This window comes from Mus musculus, chromosome 11, assembly GCF_000001635.26.
Source record: "Mus musculus strain C57BL/6J chromosome 11, GRCm38.p6 C57BL/6J".
NCBI lineage: Eukaryota > Metazoa > Chordata > Mammalia > Rodentia > Muridae > Mus > Mus musculus.
The window spans coordinates 35,806,927-35,834,800 of record NC_000077.6 but is presented as its reverse complement, the minus strand read 5'-3'; the positions used below and the strand labels follow the sequence as shown (position 1 = coordinate 35,834,800).

At 44.1% G+C, this 27,874-nt stretch overlaps 1 protein-coding gene across 1 annotated transcript; it reads left to right on the top strand.

Annotated features, from left to right (window-relative positions):
* Positions 1 to 272: 272 nt before the first annotated feature.
* Positions 273 to 26,420, top strand: Rars (arginyl-tRNA synthetase). The gene is made up of 15 exons (NM_025936.3): positions 273 to 364; positions 1,495 to 1,629; positions 5,988 to 6,176; positions 7,335 to 7,443; positions 8,224 to 8,324; positions 8,693 to 8,814; positions 10,285 to 10,405; positions 13,576 to 13,705; positions 14,823 to 14,927; positions 17,273 to 17,451; positions 18,055 to 18,164; positions 19,057 to 19,162; positions 25,001 to 25,173; positions 25,459 to 25,706; positions 26,210 to 26,420. The coding sequence occupies exons 1-15, from the start codon at positions 320 to 322 to the stop codon at positions 26,317 to 26,319; spliced, it is 1,983 nt and encodes a 660-aa protein (NP_080212.2). The 5' UTR covers positions 273 to 319; the 3' UTR covers positions 26,320 to 26,420.
* The last annotated feature ends 1,454 nt before the right edge of the window (positions 26,421 to 27,874 follow it).

Below are 27,874 nucleotides of genomic sequence, written 5' to 3'. Positions count from 1 at the left end.
GTCTACAGAGGGAGTTCCAGGACAGCCAGGGCTAGAAACCCTGTCTCGAAAAAAACAAAAACAAAAAACACAAAAAATCAAAACAAAAGAGGGATGGGTTCTGTGCCCATGCCCGCGCCATGCCTCCAAGCAGAGGGTAGGTTGCTTTGGCCTGCTCCCCGCCTCTCTCGCAGTGTCTCCTGGATCCCGTTAGGGGGCAGCAGAGGGCGCGCCCTGAAAAACCAAAAACAGTGACTTACCCGGGTAGGAATTTCCGTTTCCGGCCCAAACTAGACACTTCCGCTTCCGGCCGCTTGGCATGTGAGTCGCTGACGAGAGGATGGACGGTCTGGTGGCTCAGTGCTCCGCGCGGTTGCTGCAGCAGGTTTGTCCCTGGGCGGGGCGGAGGGCTCTGGAGCGGGCGGCGGCGGGGCAGAGTCCGCAGTGGCTTCCACAGGCGGCCGCGGCGACCCCAGTCCGGGACCTCGGGGCTTGCGAAGCCTTGCTGCTCCGCTGGCCCTTTCCTCTTGGCCGGGTCGTGCGACTGTCACTCAGAGAAGAGAGGGTGGACAGCGAGCGAGGCTCACTCTGCTGGTCGCCCAGGCCAGGTTAGAGCAGGACAGGTGTGCCCTGAGACCCAGCCGGAAACTTCCCAAGAAGCCGCCAGTGTTGGTCTGGAACAGTGTCACAATTTTGAAAAACGAAAGTAAGACCAGCCCCTTTTCTTTTTCGGGCCTAGACACTAGCGTTAGGAACTCAGTTTGTCTAAGTCTTCCCTGGACAATAACTGCTTTTATGCAAATCATCCCCGAGGTGCAAAATAAATGGACAAGCTCTTTACTGCTGAGTCCAGTGAATAGTAGCAGATCTTGGAGAGATGGGGAAAAAAAAAACCATATATATATGAAGTTTACGTAGACCCAGAAAAGGCAAAGACGGACACTTGAGTGATTTCGAATATGACAAAAGATGGATTGACTCCTTTTTGTCTCGGGATCTAACCCAGAGCCAAGGCCTATGTGTGGCAAGCAGCACTGAGGGGTGCAAGTCCCCAACTCCTACTGATGTTTGTTGGTTTGTTTTGTCGTTTTTGATTTGGTTTGGTTTTTTTTAGTCCCAAGTCATTAGATTTAGCAACACAGGTAGTAAAGCCAGAAACTTGTACTCTGACTAAATCAGGATGCACCTAGCTAAAGAAGAGACTTCCGTGTTTGACTCTGGCCCTGGACTTTCAACTCACAGCCTCTCAACTGCTAGGACTGGAGATGTGTACTGCCATGCACACTTGGCTGAGTTATATTCTCTGCCCCGCAGTCCCTCATCCCCAGCACACACATGTGAACTCAGTTCCATCTCATAAAGGATGATTGCTGACGTCAGTAAAATCATTGCAAAGTCCATTCTCATTTTTCTACCCCACATGTTGTGGAGAGCGAAATGAGGAAGTCTGTGGTAAGGTTTGCCATTATCCGGGAAGCATTTGTTTGACCTGGAAAAGTTGCCTTTCCCTTACAGGAAAGGGAGATTAAGGCTCTGACTGCTGAGATCGACCGGCTGAAGAACTGTGGCTGCTTGGAAGCTTCTCCAAGTTTGGAACAGTTACGAGAAGAAAATTTAAAATTGAAGTATAGGCTGAATATTCTTCGAAGGGTAAGTGCTCCGGATGTTTTCAAATAATTTGTTGTTGCTGTTGTTGTTGTTACTGAAGATTCTAGAAGTACGTGCTATAAGAATTGAGAAGAGGAGTTTGTTTAGAAATCAGTTTTCCTGCATAAGGCAAGTTAGGACTCATTAGGCTGGAGAAAGTGGGGCGGCACTGGCTTCCCAGGGCCCTTTTAAGTAGTTTATTATGATACCCCTTTTAAGTGGTTCATTACGATGGTTTAATGGTTTGGAAGTTGAGATTTCTTCAAAGGCTTATGTCCATGCTGTCAAAGGAATGTCTTTTGTTTTTAAAACCATTTTAACTACTGTAAAAGAAACAGTTTCTCAGGAGCAACTAACAGGGATGTTTTAAAATGCACTCACTGATTCCTAACTCCTCTGCAATGAAGTTGTTTATTTTGCAGTTTTGTGTTATGCTTTATAGCATCTTTTGGGGTTCTTTTCATTTAATGTTGCGAAACTTTCTCTGCCTCTCCTCCTCCCCATCCAACAGCCTCTCTATACAGACCAGGCTGGCTTCTGGGCTGGGCTGCCTCCATCTTGAAGTGCATTTTCTTCTTCTGTGTCTCTCAGGCTGGGTTTACAGGTGTGTACTACCATGCCACCATTTGAATAGCCTTACAGTCCAGCAATGCTTATCAATGTAGTTTGTTTGTTTGTTTGTTTTAAAGAAAGCCTACCTTCAGCTTCTTTGGCCTGCCTTTCAGGTTTGCTGATGACACAGCCTAGCATGTTGCCTCATTCATTGTTCTCCAGTGTGTGTACTTCCTTCTGGATTGCACAGGCACCGCTCCAAGTCCTCATCTCAGGCGTCTGACCAGTCCTTTGAAGCACTTTATTATCTGTGTGGAGGCAGCTGTGCTCAGATAGCTTTGTCAAGTGCTTGTGCGCTGCTGAAGGAAGTAAGGGAAATAAATCCACAGCTGTGGTGAAAACAAACTTCTCTGTGTGCAAGAGACAAGGGCAGGCTGATCTTTTAGTTCCAGACCAGCCTGGTCTACAGAGTGAGTCTCGGGACAACCAGGGCTACACAGAGAAACCCTGTCTCGGAAAACCAGAGAGAGGGAGAGGGGGGGAGGGAGGGAGCATCAAAGGACTAAAGTGCTGTGTGCCATAACTTCACTCTGCCGCCTTGCCCTAGTTCTTGGGCCACATACTCCACCTTGAAAGCACGTACCGGATGGTTCTGGCAGGAGGTGTTTTACCCATGTTCTCATAAGCACGGCTGCCTCAGTTTTTTCTTATTGCTTTTCTGTCTTTTTTATGTGTTTTTAAGATTTAGAAACGTATTTAGTATTGTTTTTGAGGCACAGTTTCTATTTAGCCCTGACCTTTCTGGAGCTGTCATAAGTAGACCAGTTCTCAAACTCACATAGATCCTCTGCCTCTACCTCTGCCTCCAGAGCCTAGCCACTTAGTACATTTATTAAAGTACTCACAGAAAGCTTTTTCACACCGATAGCACTCATACATGATTGCTGTCACGATAATGCCACTTTTAAAGAATCCGTAGATTTTCGGGAATCTGCTTCTAATCTTAGTTTTCTCAAAAGCTGTTATTTTTACAAATTTTTATAATGTGAGGTTTTACAAAACCTCAAAACAGTAAAGGTGATTGTACCAAAATGTGTCTGCTTTTGGCTTTATTTGAGTCCAGGTCTCACAGTCCAGCCCTGGCTGGCGTGGTTTGTGCTCTGTGGCCTGTAGCTCTCAGACTTGTGCAGTCCTCCGTCTTGGTCTCCCAGGACTAGCTAAGAGTAGTAGTAACTCCTTGCTCCCACAGGCCTAGGAATCATGGGAGAAAGGAAGACACACACGTATAAATCAAGTAAAGAAAAGTTGCCAAGAACTTGTCAGGCTGGCTCACCTCTGTAGTCCTAGCCCCGAAAGGCAAAGCAGGAAGATGGCTGTGTGTGCAGGGCCAGCCTGGGCTATAGCTCAGGAGCCGGCCTGTGTGAGGCCGTGGGTGCAGTCCAGCTCCAGATAAAACTGCATGTGGCTGCGCGTGGTGGTGCGCGCCTTGATTCCATCACTTTCTGTGGGAGGCAAGAGGATCAGGGAAGGAAGGCAGGAAAGAAAAAGTGTTACATTGATTATATTCAAATGTTAATTTGAATGAAGTCAAGTACAGTGGCTTCTGTGTGTTTGTGTATAGGTTTATTTTAAAAGATACAAGTTTTAAAAAGTTACAAGGTTATTAGAGATTTTTAAGACTTAGGATTATATGTAACTGACATTTTCTATTGGAAATCTTTAGATTGTGAAAAGCATGAATAAGAAGTTGATAAATAAAAATTTAAAACTGATCAGGCATGGGAGCTGATCCTATATAGCCCAGCCCTTTGGGAAGTGAAGGCAGGAGAAGCAGGATTTCTAGACCAGCTTCAGCAACACGAGACTCTCACAACAAACCAAAAAAAGCAGACCACCAAAACCCACTTAACTCAGCTCTTTTTGTTTGTTTCCTTGTCGCTATTTGTAGTTTTCTGGCATGGAAATTCTCAACCAGAGTACAAGCTTTATTTTACACAGTTGTTTTACCACTATGTCTGTTAGCAATCTTTGTAACCGTGTACAGAATTACACGGTTGCCAACACGCACTCCCATAGAGAACCTCGCTTGCACTGAGCCTTCTGCAGGGCTGATGGACTTCCAGAGCCCAATTTCAGTTTATCTCAGGCTCTCTTGAGCCCTCCCCACCCTTCAATAGCCACTTCAGTATCTGACCTAACATTTTACCAGGCTTTTTGATGAGTTAAAGAATATAATTTTGCTGAGCACAGGGGTGCACACTTTTAATTCCAGCATTCAGGAGGCAGAGTCAGGCAGTTCTTTGAGTTCAAGAGTAGCTTGATCTACACAGAGAAACCCTATCTAGAAAAAACAAACAAAGACTATAACTTGATAGACTGGGGCAGGAAGATTGTTGTAAGTTTGCAGCCAGCCTGAGGTATAAAGTGACCCGGTATCAATCAGTCAATAACACGTGTGTAAATGTTTTTATTTTGTAGCAGAGACGTCCGAGGAGGGTGGGACTTGACTTCTACATTCCTGTACACCTGGTTTGTGATCGGTCAGTTACTAATTTACATGGAAGTGATGCTAGTGGGGACATCAGGCCTGTTAAGTAGATGGAAGTCAGAAGAGCATGCACACGAACACTGGTTATAGAACTTGACACTGAGTACCTAACTACTACCTAACTACTGTTACCATTCCTGTTTCACACTGCAGGTCTGTCAGGTTTGTTGCCTTTTTGAGACAGGTTATTACTATATAGCCCAAGCTGACTGCTCCTCCTGTCTCAGCCTAACTGCTAGGATTTTACATGTGAGCCTCTGGGCCTGGCTAGTGATGGCTGAGACACTGGACTGGAGGTAGCTCCCTGGAAGAGCATCCACTTTGTGGCAGGCTTGAAGCTCTACGTTCACATCTTAGTACACAGGAAGTGTTTTCATTATGCTCCATGAACAGTATCTGCTTACTCACTGCGGTTAAGAGGTTGAATCCAGGACCTCTGATCGGCCTACAGGTCACCTCCCTTCCTTTTTATCCTTTATTGAGATGAGTTCTCACTGGGTCAGCCTAGTTGCCCTGGATCAGGCTGTCGTCTTACTTTTGTAGTCTTTTACACACACACACACACACAGAGTGTTTTGATAACATCTTAGATGCCGGGTGCACTGGCTAGTACTGTGAATGAAACACTTGTCTGCACTCAGGAGTCTGATAGTAGAGACACAATTTTGTGAAGGTGTAATGAGTGATAATAAGAGTAATTATATTTAAAAAAGAGTAATTATATTCTATCTTAGATGAGTGCACCACTTAAAAGCTGTTATGTTAACAAGTAGGAGTTATTGCTATGAAGGCAAAGCCTGTCTTTCTGGCACAGCACTGTCTCTCTGGGTTCCCTCCTGGGTTCCTCTCCTCCTGCCCTGAAAAGGTTGGTTCTGGAGAGTGTGGCACTGCTTGTTTTGTCCTGAGTTCCCACTGAATGCTTGGTATGACGCAGTTTAGGGCTCTCTTCTGTTTCAGATCTCTATGTGGCCCTGGCTGTCCTGGAACTCACTACATATACAAGGCTGGCCCTGAACTCAGAGATCTGCCTGTCTCTATGTCCCTGGTGCTAGGCCTCACTTCTGTTTTCTATTTAGTCTCGACTCTTTACTCTTTGTGATCTGATAAGGCAAATGCAGAATCAATGGCCTCGATGCCTCCTGGGAATGTCTTAGGATCCTGTTCTGTGTCGCCACTCCCATCCTGGTTCTAATCTGCATATTTGGGGGGAATGTGTGATGTCATACTACTTCACTGAGACACTGCTGTTCTTTTCCTGCAGAGTCTTCAGGAAGAAAGGAGAAAACCAACTAAAAACATGATTAACATCAACAGCCGCCTGCAGGAAGTCTTTGGCTGTGCCATTAGGGCTGCATATCCAGACTTGGAGAACCCTCCCCTGATCGTGACACCAAGTCAGCAGCCCAAGTTTGGAGACTATCAGTGTAATAGTGCCATGGGTATTTCTCAGGTGATGTATCATTTCTTAGGACTGGCCCTCGATTCTCTTACAATCATCATCACTCTTAAGAGCATAAATAACAGCAAGTTCTTGTATCTTTGAACAAGGGTCACTTTCCACATGGAGCTAGGGTGTAGCTCAGTAAGAGCGGTATTTGTTTTGTTTTGGTACTTCTTGCTGTGTTCTGGATTGATAATATGTGCTTAATGACATTTGGAAAGTGAAATTAAAACTTAACAAGTTGTTGCCAGACATGGTGACAGATGTCTATGATCTCAGCACACCAGGGACTGGGGCAGGAGAATTGCCACAAGTAAAGGGCAGCCTGGGTTACATTGATGACCCTGTCTTTCTTTTCTTTTTCTTTTTTTTTTTTTTTTAAAGGAGCAACTTACTAACAATCACTACCATTAATTATTTGTTACAGCTTGGATGTCTCCCTCTGCCCCTCCCCTCTCCCCCTCCCTCACCCTTCTTGGTTTTGGTTTTTTGAGACAGGGTTTCTCTGTGCAATCCTGACTATTCTGGAACTCACTCTGTAGAACAGGCTGTCCTCGAACTCAGAGATCTGCCTGTCTCTGCCTCCCCAGTGCTGGGATTAAAGGGTGTGAACCACTGCCCCAGTTCCTTTTTCCTTCCTGGTTTTGGTTTCTTGAGACACTGGTTGTGTCACCAGCGTTTAATACTCTAGTAGCTGCATTTCATCTTTAAGCTGAGGAGTTCCTTCTTTGCAGAGAGCGACACTGTCTGACCACACATAGCCTGTATCTGTTTCCTCTCTGCGGTGATTGAGAAAGATTTGCCTTTGAGCAGATTTTTTTCTCTAACGTTCCTTTGATAGTTTTCTGTTAAGCTGTTTATGAGTAATGGACAGATTCATGACCGATCTGTAAGAATGGAAGTGTGCTGCCTCTGACTTTGTAGCTGTAGGCGTCTTTCTGTCCTTTTAAGAGGCAGCTGGGGAGGTGAGGGGGACTTACAGACGTGTGGTTTTCCATCTTCTCGTTCCTCCAGGCACCGATGATGCTTTGCTTTAATCCGTGCCCAGATGGGTGGGTTTTTGCCTCTTCATGAGATTGTTACAAACCATAGCTCATGCTTTCCAGCAATGCATTCTGTAGGAACTTGCCGCCTGGTGCTGATGGACTGTCTCACATTGTGTTACAGATGCTCAAGGCAAAGGAACAGAAAGTCAGTCCCAGAGAAATCGCAGAAAACATTACCAAACACCTGCCGAACAATAAATATATTGACAAAGTTGAAATTGCGGGTCCTGGTATGATATGTTATCTTTCTTAATAACTATATTGATGAGAGCTTTTTGAAGTTTAAAATGGGTTAAAACTTAAATCCTGGGTCTGAGGGCGTAACTCATGGTAAAGTGGTTTCCAAACATGTGATGATAAGATCCTAGCATGGCCACTAAGATTAATTTAAAAAAATTAAAAGCAAAAAGTTGCCATGCCTAGTGGCACATGCCCATGCCCGTCTGTGATCCTGTCTTCTCAGGAGACAGCATGGTGTGTGCAGGCCAGCCCGAGCACTCAGTGAACATCTGTCTCATAGTAAAATTTGAAATGGGTGTAGCTCATTGGTAGAGGGCTTACCTAGAATGGGGGAGGCCCCAGATTCAAGCCAAGACCACCTCCCAACCCACAAGAAAAAACTCGCATGTAGTGAGCCAAGTAGTTAGAAATAACCTGGATTGTGAATTGGGAGCTGACATTTGGCAGCCTGTCCTTGGATGGGTTCCTTTGCCTTCCACTGATTCAGGTTTTCATCAGAAAAGAACAAGAAATGGCTGAGCCTACAAAGAAGGCCCTGCATTTGTGAAAGTGGATGGGCTGCAGTAAGCAGCCGGGTTCAGGATGGGTTTGAAATAGGTGCTAAGGCAGGTGTCTTCAGAAGGACTTGAGTACCGGTCTGCATTCCTGTTAGACTCCTGAAGCGTTTTGCCACAGCTGTATCACATGTTCTAGTACCAGCATTAGTGAGATGGCGAGAATCCTTCATCCACGTGGGAGACTGATGGTCTCTACTCCCTCCCCTCTTTCAGGTTTCATTAATGTGCACCTGAGAAAAGACTTTGTGTCAGAACAGCTAACCAGTCTCCTAGTGAATGGAGTCCAGCTGCCTGTGCTTGGAGACAAGGAGAAGGTAAGTGTGTGTCCTGCACTAGTGCTTCAGGGTTAGACCTGCAAGTGCTGTCCTTGCCTAATGTGGCAAGCAGGAGCGGGACTGGCAAGCAGACTTCTGATGTACTTTCTGATTATTTACTCTCATCCCCTAGGCAGTTAAGGCTCATAACTGATGCTTATGCAGATATTGCTGAATAGTATACTTGAATAGTAATTTGTATACATTCTTTTGATTCTTTATTACCTAATATGCTATTAGAACCACAAGAAAATCTAGTTTATGTGAATTAGAACCTAGACTAATATTTAAGTTTGACGTTATTAAGCGTTAGCATGATAAAATATATGTGCCCCCTTTTAAAAGCCTTTCCCCCCACCCCCTTTTAGGTTATAGTTGACTTTTCCTCTCCCAACATAGCTAAGGAGATGCATGTTGGCCACCTCAGGTCAACCATCATAGGAGAGAGCATGAGCCGCCTCTTTGAATTTGCAGGATACGATGTGCTAAGGTGAGTTCTCACATTTGTTTGGAAATTTCTATAAAAAAAGTGATACGTCCCATTTTTGAAGTATCTTTGACACCCTAGCTCAAAAGCTCAGTTCTGTTTTGTAGTCACTTACCCAGTAAGCTTTAAAAAATATATTCTGGGGGCTGGGAAGATGGCTGCAGGGTTAAAGCACCCACTGTTCTTGCTGAAGACCTGAGCTCAGTTCCTAATACACGGTGGAACTCACGCTGCCTGTAATTCCTGTTCCAGAGGCTCCACACATGTATGCATAAATAAAATGGGTCGTATAAAAATCCACCCTGGTCTCCATCCTCTATTTGAACTTTTTTTATATCCTTTTTAAGCTTCCAGTGGAATCAAGGATACATCTCTATTCATAACATAGGTTTTTGGTTTTATTTTTTTTTTAAGATTTATTATTTGAAACAACAAAACCAGTGCATACCAGCAAAGGCCTTTAACCCCAGCACTAGAGAGGTAGACCTCTGAGCTTGAGGCCAGCCTAGTCTACATAGTGAATTCTAGAACACCCAGGGCTACATCATGAGACCTTGTCTTTAGATAATAGAAAACAACAAAAAAGATTTTTTTTTTATGTTTACATTCCTACATGAGTTTATATTTATGTAGTGTCCTAGAGGCTAGAAGAAGGCATTGAATCTACCTGTAACTGTCTAGTTAGTTAAAGACAGTTATGAACTGCCATTCTGGGAACTGAACCGGGTCCTCGGTAAGAGCTGTGGGTTTCCTTAGCTGCTGTGCCATCCTACCAGCCTCCACAGAGTGCCTCAAATATAACAAGAACTTACCGCCTAGTAGTCAGAAAGGCCTAGCAAGAAATGGACATGTCGGGCTTTGTAGGCCATGGTATAAACTTGGGATTCTGTTTTAACTAGTGGAGCAATATGGTCCAAAAGCTTACTGTGGCCATAGTAAAGAAGCTAGGCAAGTGAAGAAAGCATCATGATGGACACGCTGTCCTCAGGCGGAGAGGGAAGGATGTTACACGCTGGCATTTGGAACCATTTATCTTACGTCCCCTCAATGGTTGATTAAAAGATAGGTTTTTCCTTCCTTGTATGGAATTACTTTATTATTTACTGGGGAATGATGCTTATAAAGGTTCTTCTAGGGCTCAAACTCAGGGCTTTAGGCTTGGTGACAATGACCATTGACTTTGATGTTCTTGGTTAGCTGTATTACACACAGTTTATAGCACATTGATTAGAAATTTATTTACTCAGTAAGTCTTAAGTTCTCACTCTAGTTAGCCTGTTACTGGTTACGCAGCCTTAAATGGATATAAGAGCACAGGCTTTACCTTGCCAGATAGCAATCCAGTTGAGGAAACAGCTACTTAAGCAACTTCTGCCAGGGTGGTAGGTTGGCACTTTAATGTTAGTGTCTTTTAACGGAATATACTTTTAACCTTTACAATTGTTCCAATTCCTGTTCTCTGACTGGTATTAGGTTAAACCATGTAGGAGATTGGGGAACCCAGTTTGGCATGCTCATCGCTCACCTGCAAGATAAATTTCCGGATTATCTGACAGTTTCACCTCCTATTGGGGATCTGCAGGCCTTTTATAAGGTTTGACACCATTGTATTACTGTATATCTGTCACTCATTTCCCAAAGCAAGCTCCATATTTGAATTTACTGTGTGCTAAAATTGTGGATTTAACGGATTGGACTGGAGAGATGGTTCGTTGGTATAAAGTACTTGCTGCTGTCCCAGAGGACCTGCGGTCTATCCCAGTCCCCACAACAGGTGGCTCAGAGCTGCTGCTCACTCTAACCTTAGGGATCTGATGCCCTGCCCTGGCCTCCAAAGGCACTGTGCTCAGGCACACAACCCACACACAGCACATACCTAATTTAGAATACAGTCTTTAAAGGAAAAGATAAATATGCTTACCAAACTTTACCTAACATTAAGAGCACTGGCTGCTCTTCCAGAGGTCCTGAGTTCAGTTCCCAGTAACCACATGGTGGCTCACAACCATCTGTAATAGAATCTGATGCCCTCTTCTGGTGTGTCTGAAGACAACTACAGTGTACTCACATACATGAAATAAATAAATAAATCTTTTTTTTTTAACTTTTTAACAAATACAGAAGTTTCTACATATAATAGATACATTGAAAATGTACTGTATGAATGAAAATAAAAGCTGATTCACAAAGTTCACTTGCTAGAAAAACTGAATTCTAACCAGGCAGCAGTGATACATATCTTTAATCCCAGCCCAACAGGGGGGTAGGGGGTGGGGTGGAAGGGGGAAGAGGCAGGTAGATTTCTTAGTTCCAGGCTAGCGTGATTTACAAAGCAAGTTCCAGGATAGCTGGGGCAACAGAGAAACCCTATCTGGAAAAGACAAAAGAACAAGGGGAAAAAAATGATTTGTGTGTGTGTGTGTGTGTGTGTGTGTGTGTGTGTGTGTACTCTTGGATGCATCTTACTTGTTTTGTGTGCTTGAAAAACAGCCACCCTGTGGTCCGTTACTTTTGAGTGTGGACATAGAAATAGATATGAATGAATAGACAAATTAATTCACCAGTGAGTTTTCAGTTTTCTTTGACTCTTCGATCAAAATTATTAATCTTTGAGTTCTGCATTGTGCATACTTAACATCTTATTGTTTCATTGCATGGCTAGATTCTTTCCATTTATTTATAAATTATTTTGGTTTTCTTTTTCCTTTTTTTTTTTTTCTTTTTCTTTTTGGTTTTTTGAGACAGGGTTTCTCTGTGTGGTCCTGGCTGTCCTGGAACTCACTCTTTAGACCAGGCTGGCCTCAAACTCAGAAATCCGCCTGCCTCTGCCTCCCGAGTGCTGGGATTATAGGCGTGCGCCACCACCGCCCAGCTGTTTTGGTGTTCAAGACTGGGCTGGGTGGTTACTTTTAATGGAGTTCCGATGAATTGGCATACCAGGAATTTTGTTCATCTACTATGAACTGTCTGTGACTCTTTCCCAGAAAGCCCCATTGAACATACAGAGGTGTGTTTCCAAAGATGTTTTTCTTGTGGTAGATGCACAAAGAGTTAGATTACTAGATTAAAAAGCAAATATCTGCTGTTTAGTCCAGTGTTTTCTAGGGAATTTTTGAAAACTAGCAGAATACAGAATTAAAAAATAATTGTCTTAGAATTGCCTTCGAATATAATGAAATAGATTTGCTAATATACGTGTGATTTTACAGTACATTGCTAAAATGTATTGATTTGGTGATGATCAGTTTTCCAGTATTTCCTGAATTTGATGATTTTGTATGCCTGGAGTGGGAGTGATGCACACATGTGTCCTGGTACCCAAGAAAGGAGTCAGTCCCTGCTACCGTGTGGGTACTTAGCTCAGTAGAAGCTCCTTCACCAACTAAACCATCCTACCAGCCCTAGTTGTTCTTGGAAGATGCATTTGCAAAGAGAAGCCAGGGAGGATGCCCTGAAGTGAGAAAGCATGTGCCTGCCACCAAAATAAAAATCTGAAGGTGTTTGTGCTTTTGATTTTGAATTGGGGACAGTCTGTAGACAAGACTTGAGTGTAAACTTGGCATTCTGACTTCACCAGAGTGTTAGGGCTACAAGCAGGAGCCACCATGCTCAGCTAAGTTGTGTATTTTTATGAAAAAATAATTTTAAGCCAGGTGTTGATGGTGCATGCTTTTATCCCCAGTACTCAGGAACCAGAGGCAGGTGAATCTCTTTGAGTTTGAAGCCATCCTTGTACACACAGTAATTTCCAGGACAGCCAGGACTACACAAAGAAACACTGTCTCAAAAAAACAGAAAAGAAAAGAAAGAGTTTCAATCAATTACTTGTGCCTTTTGTCATGTTGATCTGTACCCTTTCCCTCATGTATTTTCCTGTCCTTTGGGGTTTGGGTCCAAACCAGTGCTTCTTGCACGATAGGCTACCCTTTGAACAGTGAGCTATATATACCTTAACAGTTGGGGGCATTGCTTTGGTGGGGGATTTTTAGTGTTCTTTATGGTTCTGGTTTTGTTTGTTGAAATACTCTTATAAGAGTTCTGGTTGACTTTTAACTGCTGTGTAGCTGAGGGTGACCTTCTTTTTCAGCCTCAACTGCTAAGATTTTAAGTAAAAACTACCGTACCAGCTTGTGTGTACATGTAGGCTTGACTTAACCTGTATCTTCCTGGATCACTATTTATTGAGATAGGGTCTCTTGCTGACCCCGAAGCTCTCCAGTTTTATCTAGCCAGCTTCCCCAGAGGCTCCCATCTCTGCCAGAATCAGAAATTATAGAAAGCTGTCGGGACTGTCCATCTTTGCTTGGGTTCTAGAGACCAAACTGTGGGTCTCACACTTGCAGCACGGGCACTGTATCTAGTGAGCTCTCTCTCCCAGTCAGCCCTGACTGTCTCCGGAACACTAGCAAGATTGTGTGTTCCTCTTGGTTGGATTGGGTTGGGTTTGGGTTTTTATTTTGGAGACTGGGTGTCACTGTGTTCCTAACTGGTCTGGAATTCATAGTGTAGACCAGACTGACCTGAAATTCAGAGATCCACCTGCCTCTACCTCCTTGGTGCTGGGATTAAAAGTGTGCATGCCCGCCTACTCTGTTTGGTTTGTTTGCTTGCTTTTCTTTTCGGGAACTTGAACAGTGTTCTTGGCTTTGGAGTAGAGTATTATAGTATTCTCAGTCATCTATTTTTTGTGGTGTGGGTACATACAGTAATGAATACATTCTTCATCTAGACCTACAGAATTAGATCTTACAATTTCTAAAACAGGAATCTAAGAAGAGGTTTGATGCTGATGAGGAGTTTAAGAAGCGAGCCTATCAGTGTGTCGTTTTGCTGCAGAGTAAAAACCCAGATATCATGAAAGCCTGGAACCTCATCTGTGACGTGTCCCGGGAAGGTGAGTCTCTAGGCACCATGCAGCTCGTGTGGGTTTGTATTCAGGATTGGTACTGGGTCTTTGTAATTGGGTTGTTTGTGTGGTTTTGATTCCTTTGCCTGTTTCCTCAAACTTCTCATATACTTTTCTAGATTAACGGTGTAAATAAAGGAATGCATTTGCCACATGGCCTACCTGGAGCTCAGAGGACCAGGGAACCTTTGGAGAGGCTACTATACATGTGTTGATGCACATTGATGTTGGTGGTTGTAGTGACCAAAAGAGGCTGTTGGGACCCTTGAAACTGGAGTTACAGTCTTTTCGAATCTGCTGACAGGGGCTCAGGGAACTGAGCTAGGTCTAGTGCATGCTTTTAATTGCTGAGCCATCATCTCTCTAGCCCACACATCCATGTTTTCACATGGGTTCCACGGATCAGAATCAGATCTTTCATGGCACGCACTGTTAATTTCACCAGCCCCTAGTTTTGTTTTTGAGACAAGGACTGTGTATCCCAGGTTGGCTTTGAATGCACAGTGCCTCTGCCTCTCATATGTTGGAATTACAGGCATTTGCCACCATGTTTGGTTTGACAAAATTAAAGGTCATTTTGAAAAGTAAATGAATGAAAATGGCCAGAGGTATTTTACAAAGATTATTGATGAGTGCTTTGCAGCCTAGGTTTTAAGATATTAAAGTGTTGCAGTTTAATACTACATCAGTAGTTAGTGAGAAACAAGTCAGGGCTACCAAACTAAGAAAATGCAATAAAGGTTTTATCATCAAATAGGAAAGACTTTTTGTCTCTTCCTCCTCCTCTTCCTCCTCCTCCTCCTCCTCCTCCCCACCCCTACCCCCACTCCCATCACCCTATACAGGGTCTCTATGCCATAGCCCTTACTGTCCTGGAACTCACTTTGTAAACCAGACTGGCCTTGAACTCAAGAGATCAGTCTGCCTTTGCCTCTGCCTTCTGAGATAGATAGATATAGATATAGATTTTTTAGCTCTGTATTGTTCATACCTGGTGTAATTAATTTCTTTTTTTCTGTTTCAGATAACAAGTTTTCTGAATGTTATGGTTTTCCCCTTTTGCTTACATGTTTGTTCATTTACTGTATTTGGTGGTATTTTCTAGAGTTTAAGAAAATCTATGATGCATTGGACATCACTTTAATAGAGAGAGGAGAATCCTTCTATCAAGATAGGATGAAGGACATTGTAAAGGAATTTGAAGATAAAGGTAGGCATTACCCTTTTTAAACTTTCATTAATATTACTGAAACTTATAAACAGGCAAAAGTAAAGGTCATAGCATTTCTAATGATTGTGACGCTCATTACAGCCTCAGCAGGGTGGTATTAGATGTAGGCTGTACTCGGCTCTGTCCATGAAAGAACCTCCTGGGTTATAGCTGTATCATTATTCCATCAAGGTTAATCTCCTCCCTCTGTGTACTAGAGACATGGTTGTGCTTGGTAGCCCTGGCTGTCTTTGAATTACATATATAGACCAAGACCTCCACCCTCAGTATTGATTGAACACAAGGACTTGTACCTTGTATGTGCTAGGCAGGCACTCTGCTGCTAACGCTGTCAGCTCCAGCATTAATGTCTTACTTAATATCATTTAATACCATTCAGTAGACAATTCAGATGTCCCAGTGGGATTTATTTTAATCTGTTCATGTGTTCATTCGAGTATAGGGTCTATCCCCAAGACCAAAGCTGACCTGGGAGACTCACTGCCCTCCTGCCTCAGCTTCCCAGATGCTGAGATAAGTGTTTGAAAAATGTCCAGCTTCATATTTTTTTAATCACGGGCTTTCTTTTTTATTTGTGTTCTGTATAATACATCATAATCCTTCTTTTCCTGTGTACTTTCTCCCTGCTCTGTAAAGAACCCTGGCTGGCCTGGAACGTGTATAGACCAATGTCCCCAAGTTTGTGGCACTTCTCCCCATTCTGCCTCCTGGTATTACAGGCATTCGTTATATTACGGTGTCTGGATATGTGGTTTTGGTTGTTAAAGAAAAAAGGCTATGTGTCTAATTCCTCCTATTGGTGTGACAATTTCACTTTGTACTCCAGGCTGGCCTCAGGTTTAAGATGACTCTCTTGCCTTGCCTTCCTCAAGGCTGGGATTACAGACATGCACCACAATGCCTGGTTCTGCCTCTATTTTTAAAAGAATTCATTCTATCTGGTTTGCTTTGATTTTCAAGAAAATGAGCAACGTCTGGTTGGCTCTTTGTGATACTAGGATTGGTTAGCAGCTTTAGGTGCCAAGACTGACTGAGCCGACTCAGCTGTCACTCTCTCCATCACACTTTGCCCTGATAGTCTCAGTAGCTGTTGGTGACTGTGGCTTTGACCTGTTATTTTCATTCATTTGATAGGATGTTGTCATCCCCCTCCATTTTTTTACCTGGAATTCTGTGCACAAATTTGTCCAACATATCTTTATTTTATGTACAGAAGTGTGTATGTGTGTATGTATGTGTATGCATGTGCATGCACAGCAAGTACTCTTAACCACTGAGCCTTCCCTCAGCCCAGAAGTCTAGTTCTTGAATGTCGAAATGGAGTCTAGGAACCATCCTTTTAAGATAATAAAACAGTATTCCCAGGAGTTGTGGTGCTGAAGACCAAACATACACTGGTCAATACCTACACTTGAGCACTGTTCCCAGCCCTAAAGAGCACAGAGGAGTCATGGTCACAGGCAGTGGCCCTGAGAATCATCCGTCTTGCTTCCCAGGGTGTAGTTTAACCACTACCTATGCTGAGTCACTTTTCTAAACTGCGAGACAGTATTTACTGCATAGGTACTATGAAATTAAATTTGAGACTTAATATTATGGGTGACACAGAAATGAAATATAGCTGTTAAAATGTCCCTTCCGGTCTCTTCTTGGGCCTAAGAGCTTCACTTTTTCTGTAAAGCACACGAACACGATTTTATTTTTCTTACTGATATTGCTATACTTAAGCATGTTCCGTGAAGCCTCATTTGGCTTCCAGAGGAAAGTTAAGGTTCTACCCAGAAAGCGAAGCACAAGTGCTCAGATTTTGCCTGCTGAGTGGATGCTTCCATTGGGGTGTTGTATAAGTTTAGCCAGATAAGTGTGAGTGCAGAGCCTTGCCCTCCTATTTGACTTGTGCTCGGAAGTCAGTCTTGGCAGTAGCCATTTCCCAAGATTTATATTAGATCATGTGGGGATACTCATATGGTTTCCTCAGCTCTTTAATAGTTGTCTTTTAAAATACTCAAGAGAAGGCCCTGCAGGTTAGAGGTACTTGTAGCAAGCCTGATGAGCTGAGTTCAGTCCCTGGGACCCACACGGTAGAAAGAGAGTATCAGCCCCGAGAGCTGTCCTGATCTCCACATTCACGTAGTGTAGTACATGAACTGCCCACGTTCTCTCGTACACCTAAAGGATAAGCTTAGCTGTTACAAAGCAGAATAGTCGCAGAGTGACCGAGTATTTATGTCATCCTAGAACACAGTACGATTCTAGTTCCAAGGGGGCTCTTTTCTCATTCTTAATGAAGGTTCATTTTGGTTTTGTTGTTTCTTTGTGGCTAGGGTTTGTGCAAGTGGATGATGGCAGAAAAATTGTGTTCGTGCCTGGGTGTTCTGTGCCATTAACGATAGTGAAATCAGATGGGGGCTATACCTATGACACATCTGACCTGGCTGCCATCAAACAGAGACTGTTTGAAGAAAAAGCAAACAAGATTATTTATGTGGTGGACAATGGACAAGTAAGTTTGCGGGTTTGACTAAAGCCCCATTGCAGATATTGACAGATACATAGAAACTACCTTACAGAGGTACAAAGGCCGTGTGACTTCTGCCATGAGATAAGCTGTCATGCAGCCCCTTTGACCTCAAACTTGAAATCCCAGCTTTGTAGATGAGAAATAAGATTTACTAGAACTCTCTACCCGTAGTCGGGTTTGTGTAGTTTTGCTCTGATGGGCATCCTGTGCTTTCCGTGTGGTGGGAAGTGTGAGGGCGGGCACTGCCGTATCCTCAGTGCCTGAGCCTCTTGTTAAAACCGAGCCGTGCTCTCATAGGCACAAACACAGGCTGCCTCAGCACTGGCCGCATAGCTGAGTGTGGCCTACCACTCCTGACGCTCTGTTCTGAGGCCCTGACCTCACAGGCGTGTATCAGTTTAAGACCTGCTGTAGAAACTGTTAGCATGTTCTTGCTTTTTGGTGGGCAGCTCTGGGGAATAGAACTTTTATAATAACGCTTGCCTAACAGGATTGTCCTGTGGCCCCTGAGCACAGAAGCCTGACATCTTTTTCTTTATTAGTAACTCACAGTGTCACTTTACTCTTTGTTTCTACTCTTTGTAGGCTATACACTTCCAGACAATATTTGCTGCTGCTCAGATGATTGGCTGGTATGACCCGAAAGTAACTCTAGTGACCCACGTGGGATTTGGTGTCGTCCTAGGAGAAGACAAGTGAGTGGCCGTGCTTCAGCATCCCTGCAGTAGAGCTAACAGAGGGAGAGCTCCCTCCCATAGGGACAGTGTGGCAACAGCAGTTAGATCACAGAGCGGTTTGCGCTTCCTCCCGTCCGTCCAGGCTGTGCTCGAGTCTCACCTCGGATGCTTGGCAGGGCGGGAAAGTGTGAGTCATTGAATCTAGGATTCACTGCTTTCACTTTTGTATGACATAAAGCAGAGGTTATCAAGCCTACAGTTAATGGTGTCTGCGGTGTTGCTTTCTGTTTTTCAGTCCTTTCCCTCCTTTCTGTTCAGTCTTTGAGATACAAAGGTAAATAGAGTAAGATGTTTATATTCAGTAGTCATTAATACCAAGGCACAAAATGGTTCTTTTTTTAATATGACCAGCTTTCTTTTTGCCGGGCAGTATTTAATTATATTAGTCCAGTAAAGAACCTGCTGACTTGCCAAGCATAGAAGCAAGTGTGATAGGCTTAGTTTTAGTAGTTTTTTTCAAAAGGACAAAACATCTAAACAGCATCTGTATCCAGGAAAGGGAGCTAGTTAGAGTTTTAATTTGTATGTGCCTGTGCAGTACCTGTGAGATCCCAAGGGAGGGGTATCAGGCGGTTGTGGGCTGCCACACACACAACTCTAGAGGAGCAGTGGGTGTTCTTCAGTGCTGAGCCATCTCCAACCCTGAAGGTGCATAAGAAAAATATCACCACTGAAGTGTACTTGAGGATAGCGTTCAGGAGAGGGTTGGGTCAGGACGCTTTGAGTTGAGAGACAGTGGAAAGCAGGTTCCTGACAGCCAATTTGATAATGGCCCTATTACCTTGATAACTCCAGGCAGCTTTCTGTAGATCTCGAAAACCCTCATTGTAAGTCTTTAAACTTCTTTTAGGAAGAAATTTAAAACACGTTCAGGTGAAACTGTGCGCCTTATGGACCTGCTGGAAGAAGGGCTGAAACGGTCCATGGACAAGCTAAAGGAGAAAGAGAGAGACAAGGTAGGACAAGATAGTATCGGCACATATGCCCTAAGTTATATTTGGGGGCCTGTGTATATAAACTGCCTCACTCCGATTAGCCATATTCCTGGATATTACAAAGCGCCCTGTTTCCCCATTGTTAGTGTGGCTTTGTGGTTCTGCTTCTATTTAATTTTAACACATAGAAGTTGTACTTTATGGGAGGACAAAAGCTGTGGGACTTTAGTTTTGAAATAGAATCTCATGTAACCCAAGAAGGTCTTAAACTCCCTGTAGAGCCAAGGTTTACCTTCAACTCCTGATGTTCCTGCCCCTACCTCCCAGATGCTGGGACTATGGTGTGTACCATCATGCCTAGCTCCTGCACAGTAGTTTTATGCCGTGTATAAATTGTTTAAGTTAAACATCTTACACTGTTGTTAGTTTGTGGTGAAAACATTTGAGAGCCTTTCTTCTATCTCAGAACTTTGCACTTTCATTAAAGTAATGTCCCGCCCTCAGCTTTCAGATCCTCTCTCCACTACGCCCCTTGCTCTCACAGATTGTTTTGAGTAACATGGACATGTGAGACTGTGTAGTCTCCCTTTATAGCCCATTTTGATCTTGAGCTCAGTGTTCAACCTGCTTCCCAAGTGCTATCTTTTTTTTAAAATATTATTTATACGACTACACTGCAGCTGTCTTCCGACACACACCAGAAGAGGGCATCGGATCCTATGACAGATGGTTGTGAGCCACCATGTGGGTGTTGGGATTTGAACTCGGGACCTCTGGAAGAGCTGTCAGCACTCTTAACCACTGAGCCATCTCTCCAGCCCCCTAAGTGCTTTCTTTATATGGGAGTATGCTACTGCGGCTACAATGAGCTTTTGTTAATCAGTAAACATGCAGTGGCTTTCGGTTCCCTCATCAGTGTGTCACAGTTTTGTGGCAGGCAAGATTAGACTGCTGTGAAGCTCTTCAGCTCTTCTGTATTTTGCTAACTCACCATGTATCTGAGGATAGACTTGAACTACTAATCTCCCACTTTATGGGTATTCTAAATGAATCTTCCTGCAGTTGTCTTGCAATTTGGTGTTTTCTTGGTTTCAGACAATTAAGTTCTTACCTATAGGTGAGGGCTTTAGATAGGAAGGTGCTAAGGGTTAGTCCCCTATAGAATATGAATTCTCTTGGTGGTTCTACACAAGCTACACAGGTAGCTCTCTGTAGTTGGGTTCCATGTCTTTGAACATTCTGTGAGCTAGCGGTGTCCAAATTCATAGCTTACCAAACAGGAGGTCTGTGACACAGCTGATCGTGTTATTAGCAGAATCACATTGACTTAATTTATATTTGCATCCTACACCTGCATTGAAATTAAGAAAATATGGGAGGGTATAGGGGACTTTTTGAGATAGCATTTGAAATGTAAATGAAAAAAAATCTAATAAAATTTTTTTTAAAAAAAAAGAAATTAAGAAAATATTAAAAGTGCATTGTGGGTGTCACCAAAAACTACTCCCCAGGTGCATGAGGCTGGCATCTCACTGTTTCACTAAACGTTTGTGTTGTGCACAAGGTAGCCTGAGACTGGTGGTCCCTTTAGGCTTTCATTTTGTTGTTCAACGTAGACTTTTATCACTGATTAGGTTTACTGATTCTGTGAAACTTTGGATTGGAGGTACACAAAAGAATTTAGGATATGGTAAACAGGAGATAGTTTACAACAAATCTTCAGAAACAGTAAGCAAAGCCAGGTGTTGTATATATGCCAGTAGTCTTGATGTTCAGGACATGGAAGCATTAGAATCACTTGGGTATAGGCGTTTAAAGCCATCTCCACACAGATCATTTCAGGGTTTTGCGTGGTCAGGGAGGGTGGGATAGGGTCTTCCTGTAACCTGGTCAGGCATGACCTATCATCCACAGCTGTAGTTTTTCTAAAGCCAGTTTGTCAAGTGAATTGTAAGTGTAACAGAAAAGGGACAGTGACAGTTACATAGACATTCTTGCAGATGGAAAGCCAAACCTGTAGCTAGTGTCACTATAAACCTGGCACCCTTGAAACCAGGTATACATAGGCAGGAGCTTACTCTGTAGGCCAAGCTGCCTGTGAACTTAGCGATGCTCCTTCTCAGCCAGTATGAGTGTAGAGCTTACTCAGTATGTAAACACAGTGGCATTACTGCTGGGCAGTGGCTTTATTTCCAGCACTCAGGAGGCAGAGATGGACAGTCTCTGAGTTCAAAGACAGCCTAGTCTACAGATTGGGTTCCAGAACAACCAAGGATACACACAGAAACCCTGTGTGGAGGGAAAAATGGTATTACCATTTTAGCAAAGTGTCTGTGTAGCAAGGCTTGTGATCCCAGCACTTACTCAGGAGGCTGAGATAAGAGCACAGCTTTCAGGCCAGCCTGAAAGTACATGTAGCAAGACCATATCTAAACAAACAAGGTATATTCATGTGCCACCATTCCCAGTTCATACAGAATGAAACCCAGGGCCTGTGCATGCTAGGCAGGCATTCTACCAACTGAAGTGCATTCCCATAGGCTTCTAACTTGAAAAAGGCACACATACCAAGTTGCTATTAACTATAGTTGAATTTAAAGAAGCTACAAGGTCTGCAAGTTAACTCCCATTGGGTTGAAGCAAACATATCTTCAAGACAAATTTTGGTGAGAGTTCATCAATGAACAAAGAAATTCAGTTACTTTTATTGGATCTTAAGATTGACTTAAAAGACAAAATGTTATGGAAAGAGTATGGGGTATGGAGTGCAAGACTCTGGCCGAGCTAAGCCTCTAACCCAGCATTTGAGGGCCTGGGCAATGAGATCGCAGTTCCAGGCCATCCTGTCCCAAGCAAACTTTTGGCCTTACATTGTCAGTGTTTCTCAGTCAGCGTGTCTCCTTGATTAGGAGCTTATCTGGACAAGATGAACGAGACAACTTTCAGAAGCTCCAGGAACCCAGAGAGAAAATACAAATGGTGTCAGCTTCATACAGAACTTTTATTCCAAAGGAGCTTGCACTGAGAATATTCATCTACTAGGCAGAGTTAGAAGTAATTGAAAGATTTTAGTTTGCTTTCTAAACCTTTCAAAACAGTGTCGGTCGGCACTGGGCCCCAGGTAAAGAGGCATGACCCCTTTTCCTTATGTAAAGAGGGCCATTTGGAGAACCCAGGCAGAGAGAGGACTACCTGCTGAGGATTCTGAGTGAATACTGTCTTACAGAAGAAGATGGACAGAGCTAGAGCTCTTAACAGGGAATGGGTGACTAGAGAGAAAAGCCTTTCTCAGAAGCTTTGCAAGTAAGTATGGAAACAGGAAAGCCTCCCACAGGCTGCATGTGGCACCTGTAATTCTAACAGAAGGAGTCTGAGGCAGGAGGATCACTTCAAGGCCAGCCTGAACTACATAGGATGGCCTTGTGTCAAAAACAGAAAACAGTTTTAGAACTAAAAAGAGTATTTAAAGACAGGATCATTGCTTTAAGCAGAATTAGATTCCGATCTTATGTCAACGTGCTAATGTTTGGGTTTTAGCAGCATTTCACGATTGCTTTTCTGATCATAGATTTTCTTAAGATCGGTCATGGTTGCACATTGCCTGTAATGGTGGGAGGCAGATGCAGGACAAGTGCAGAGATCCAGTACCAGCTTGGTTCTGAGTTCCTCCCAACCAGGCTACATAGCAACACCAGATGTCAAAAACTGGGAGTGGGCGGTAGGGCCTTCCATGCCTTATCCAGCTTATTCTGGTCCCTTACAGCTTGCATGGGCTTTTAGTTTACCGCTGCTTTTGTCACATCGTCAGACTGTCTTAGGGATAATTTCTTTCTCCCACGTGAATCCTTTCTCAACCTAGCCCCTCCCACCTCGTTTTTATCCCTCCCTAGAAACACTGTTTAAAGAATACTCTTGGGAGTGGCTCTGTCAGTAGATTGCTTGTCTAATGTGAGTGAAGCCCTGGCTGGGTGTGATCCCCGGCACTACAAGGCACACACCTGCAGTCCCAGCATTTAGCCGCTGGAGACAGGAGGAGCAGGAGTTGGAGGTCACATGACTCTGAGGTGAGCCTGAGTTACCTGAGACCTGATAAACAGTCTGCGTTGTACAAATTGTTCCTGTTAGAGTGTATGCTACCGTTCCGTGTGCGGCCTTGCTTCACAGTGGGCATTGGGTTGGGGTTACTACGCTGGCCAAGCTGGCCTTACATTTGTGAAGCTTCCTTAGCCTTCAGTCCCTTGTTTAAACAGTTACCAGATTTGCATGTGACCTCAGTTATTTTTCAGGTATTATATGCTGATTTAGTTATGAATAGGTATCATTTAAAGTTATTTTCTTGTGAAATAAAGTTACATTGCATCACTTAATGGACAAACATGACACTACACTGTCACCTGCAGAGTGGCTGAAACGTGTAATTAAATATCTAGCAGGTAAGTATAAACCTGCCTGGCCGGAGACCCCAGGCAACCTGTTATTTTATCAATTAACTTAAAGCCAACACATCTTTTACTAAATCGCTGTAATAGTTTCAGCGTGCGCGCATGCTTATTTATCTGTAAGCAGTGTGAATAGAGTTCCTTGGAGAATCTTAAGCATAGACCCAGCCTGTAGCTTGTATCATCATATGTTGAGAGGGCTACCACTTTGAAATCTAAATTGTTGCGTATGACAATCCCTGTACTAGCCAGGTTGGAAAAATCCTCTCTTGTCAACCAGTTCCCAATCCCAACCCCTGATAACAGAACTCCAAGTGACTGAATTTAGTAACAAAATTGTTTGCTTCTTCAGTTAATTGATGTGCATAGGAAACATCTTAAGTCTAAAACTATGACTAGCATAAAATTCTCTGTTGAGCAGTCTCAGCAGTGTGTGGATGGGGTTTTATGAATTACCTTGAATCATCTTTTGTGCGGGGTTGAGCCAGTGGATTGAGGTTGCTTGCTAGGAGCATGAGCAAGTTAGCAGTGGCTGCCCCACTGAGGAAAGCGCCTCCCTCGCCCCAGCAGCTCCTGGGACTGGAGGGGCCTTGTAAGCCTTTCCTCCACTTCCTGAGCCTCATAAGGAGGCTGTGTGCGGCCCGAGCAGTAGTTGGTCTCTGCTGTAACCGCCAGACTTTGAAAAGAAGCTTTTCTGACCAAAGCCAACAGCACTACTGTATGGGCATGAACCAGTATTCGTGATGGGCTCAGCAGACAGTGACCTTGCGCCAGTAGACGGCATCAAACATAAATCCCCTCTTGTGGAGCAAGCCTCCTCAAGCCAAACAGCCATGCTGCTGTTGCAGGAGGGAGCACCTCTTACCTGGCGAGGGCAATAGTGAGTTTGCGATGACAGCCCGGCCCTCTGCTACCTCAGTCCGCAAAGGAAGCGTCCGGGTCAGCTCTAGCTTGATTTCTATAGAGTCCCTCCATTTTTCTTCTCCCAGCTTTGATGACCTGCTTATCCAACCTTTAAGTGAGTGTCTCAGTGGAAGAGTAAATCTGCTACAAGCCAGGGTATGATGGTCAGTCTGAAATACTTCGGGGTTTTCATACTTTTAGACAGGGCCTCCGTAGCCCCAGCTGACCTGGGACATGCTATTAAAAGACGTGGACAGTTCTTGTCTTCCACCCCTGGAATAGCGTGAAGTAGATATATAAATCAGTGTTGTGTTATAAATTGGAAAGTAAGCTGACACTCTGTATACATTGTCTTTAACATGCAGAACGAATCAGTTCGCTTCCACTATCTCCTTCATACAGTGGCCCTGTCACTCCTTTGCTCTCTGTACTAATTGATAGTAACTCCTTAATTGCCGTGGACTCTGTCTCCTACCTGTGACACCCTGGGACAAGCTAAGTGTTTGTTTTCCCAAAGGTCTTAACTGAAGAGGAATTGAAAGCAGCTCAGACATCCGTTGCATATGGCTGCATCAAATACGCCGACCTTTCTCATAATCGCCTCAATGACTACATCTTCTCCTTTGACAAGATGCTGGATGACAGAGGGAACACAGCTGCTTACCTACTGTATGCCTTCACCAGAATCAGGTGACTGCTCAGACACTTATGTGTGCAATCAAGTGTTGATGCTTCCAAAATGGTGTTTATTGTTTTGGTTTTTGAGCCAGAGTCTTGATAACATATATACATGTATATGTGTGCCCCAGGCTAGCTTCTGACTTGTGATCCTCTGCCTCCCAAGTGCTGGGGTTACAGGTCAGCTCTGGCACACTGGGCTGAGAATGCATTTTAATTGCTGCTATTTTCTGATCAGTCATGCTAGATTGTGTGCTTCTGTGTGCCTGACCAGAGGGTGCTTACCTGGTGTTGCAGGTCTATTGCGCGCCTCGCCAACATTGATGAGGCGATGCTACAGAGAGCCGCTCGGGAAACCAAGATCATTTTGGACCATGAAAAGGAGTGGAAGCTGGGGCGGTGCATCTTACGGTTCCCCGAGATCCTCCAGAAGATCTTAGACGACCTGTTTCTCCACACCCTCTGTGACTACATTTACGAGCTGGCAACCACCTTCACAGAGTTCTACGATAGCTGCTACTGTGTGGAGAAAGATCGACAGACTGGTGAGTGCCTCACTCACTGTCCATCTTGGGAAGGGGGCCACCAGGACATTTGTGTAAAGACTAAGGAATTTCATGGCCATCTGAAGCATATGTGACTGACAGTTGGAAATGGGGCCCGTTCCGTCGGTTTCTCCACCTCTGGGCAGTTCCTTGGGAAATGAATGTGAAGGGCACTGGAATAGGATGCTTGTAGTACAGTGTGTCTGAGTGTTGTTGCTATGGAAACACCCACTGTTGTTGATGTCTTCATGTTAGCAAGGCAAGCCTGAGAACAGAAGCAGTCCCTGGGGTGGGTGTCCATCACCAGCGTGGTACACAGTCTCTTCACGTGTAGCCTTAGGAAAGCACTGCAGGTTTCATGGAGAAATGTAGCCATAAATGTTCTTTGTAGTTGAAGATGATCTTAGTTAGGGCCCCCCAAATGCCTATAGGTTGCTATCTTTTCAGTTATTTAATGACTTTCACACTGAGAAGTAAGTTAACGTCTTTCTTTTTCTTCCCAGGGAAAGTATTGAAAGTGAACATGTGGCGGATGCTCCTGTGTGAGGCCGTGGCTGCTGTCATGGCCAAGGGGTTCGATATACTGGGGATAAAACCCGTCCAAAGGATGTAATCCTTACGCTGGGAACTGTTTTTACCAAAGCAGCCATTAGTACTGTTTGTTTTTTAAACAATCATGTGCACACAAGAGTAGTAAAAGAATTTTCACAGCTATGCCAGGTGTGTTTCTTTGTCTCTAACAGAATCGATTCTAAAAAGAAAATTACTTTCATAAAGATGCGGGCATCAGAGTTGGAGAGCGTGTTTGGCAGGGATCCTAACTTACTGGGCTCTAAGGTCATGGTCCTCTCCACTCCCACTCTTTGGTTGAAACTTACCAGTCTTACACGTTACAGAGTCCATCATTACAGATTGTTCTGAACCCAACGCTGCGTACGTGGCTCACCCTCAAATTCCATTTTAGTAAAGGCAGCAAAACCAAGGTTAGGGGGACAAGAAAATAGTCGCTCAGGTTACCTCCAGTCTAGTCGGAGAAAGAGCGGCCATTCCTGGGTTCAGCATATCTTCTGCAGAATAGCAGGAATTCTGTTAGCAAAGCGAGCAGAAAGTAAGAGGGAGTCAGGAGGACAGATGGAGAAACACGGGAAGTAGAGGGAGGAACATTCAGTTTGAAAGGGGTTTTTTGAGGAGAGGGCATTTTTTGAGGGGCATTCCTAGTAGGATGTCAGCTGGGTGCTTTCTCTGCCTCTCATCAGGCTTTCACCCCGGCATCTCTTGAGCCTCACAATTCTTAACATTAGCACAGCTAACAGTCCGTAGTGGCCTTTACTCATTCAAGTGAAAGGAAGAGTCGCATGTCTCACACTTGAAACCAACAATGCTTACACTTGGTGAGAAGGTTCATTCCAAATAGCCATGCTTTAAATGTACAGGAAAAGCTCTTGGAAATTAAAAGTGCAAATTCCATTGAGCACGGAAATGGAAAGGAAGTCCAAGAGCCTCAGAGCAGCTGGGCCCTAACTCTCTGAGCAGGGCAGGCTGATTGCGTGCCGACATTTATTTCCAAGAACTGGGCAACAGCAACCAAATCCAAGCTCAGAAGCTGTCCCACCACACAGCCTGAGGCAGGGACAATGCGTCAGCAACAGTTTCCAGACCTCCCCAGCAAGTTTCCAGCCTCCACACCCTGGAATGCCCATAGAGATGGACCCAATAGATTAACATAGAGGTCACCTACCCCAGAATTCCCTAATGTGCTTTAAATCAGGCCTGCAAGCTCACTTGCCTGTCTCTCCATTCTGGTAACATTCTGGTAACGGGAGACCCCAGGCATGCTGGCCTCCTGCAGAATAAAACACTCTGCATTTACATACTATTTTGAGTCTAGGGTATCACTCTTGGGCAAATCATGGCCCCTTATATTCCTTAATTCTAAGAAGGAAGCTACAGAAGCAAGGTGCAGTGCTAGTCCAGGAAGTTACAAGAAAACAGTCAACTCCACAGTGTGAGGTAAGGTGAGGGTGGCGGTGCACAGTGCAGAGCTGCTGAGAATGGTCAGCTGAGCAAATCACGCAGCACCTCTGTCCTAGATGAGGTTTCATGTAGCCAAAGGTGGTGTAATCTTGCCTCCACCTCCCACTTCCTGTGATAAACTTTCACTACCGCGC

Bases quoted from the DNA above. Each gene is read 5' to 3' on its own strand.
- Rars (NM_025936.3), top strand. From the start codon at position 320: ATGGACGGTCTGGTGGCTCAGTGCTCCGCGCGGTTGCTGCAGCAG. The intron at 6,177-7,334 runs GTGATGTATCAT...ATTGTGTTACAG, and splicing joins GTGCCATGGGTATTTCTCAG to ATGCTCAAGGCAAAGGAACA. The intron at 25,174-25,458 runs GTGACTGCTCAG...CTGGTGTTGCAG, and splicing joins TATGCCTTCACCAGAATCAG to GTCTATTGCGCGCCTCGCCA.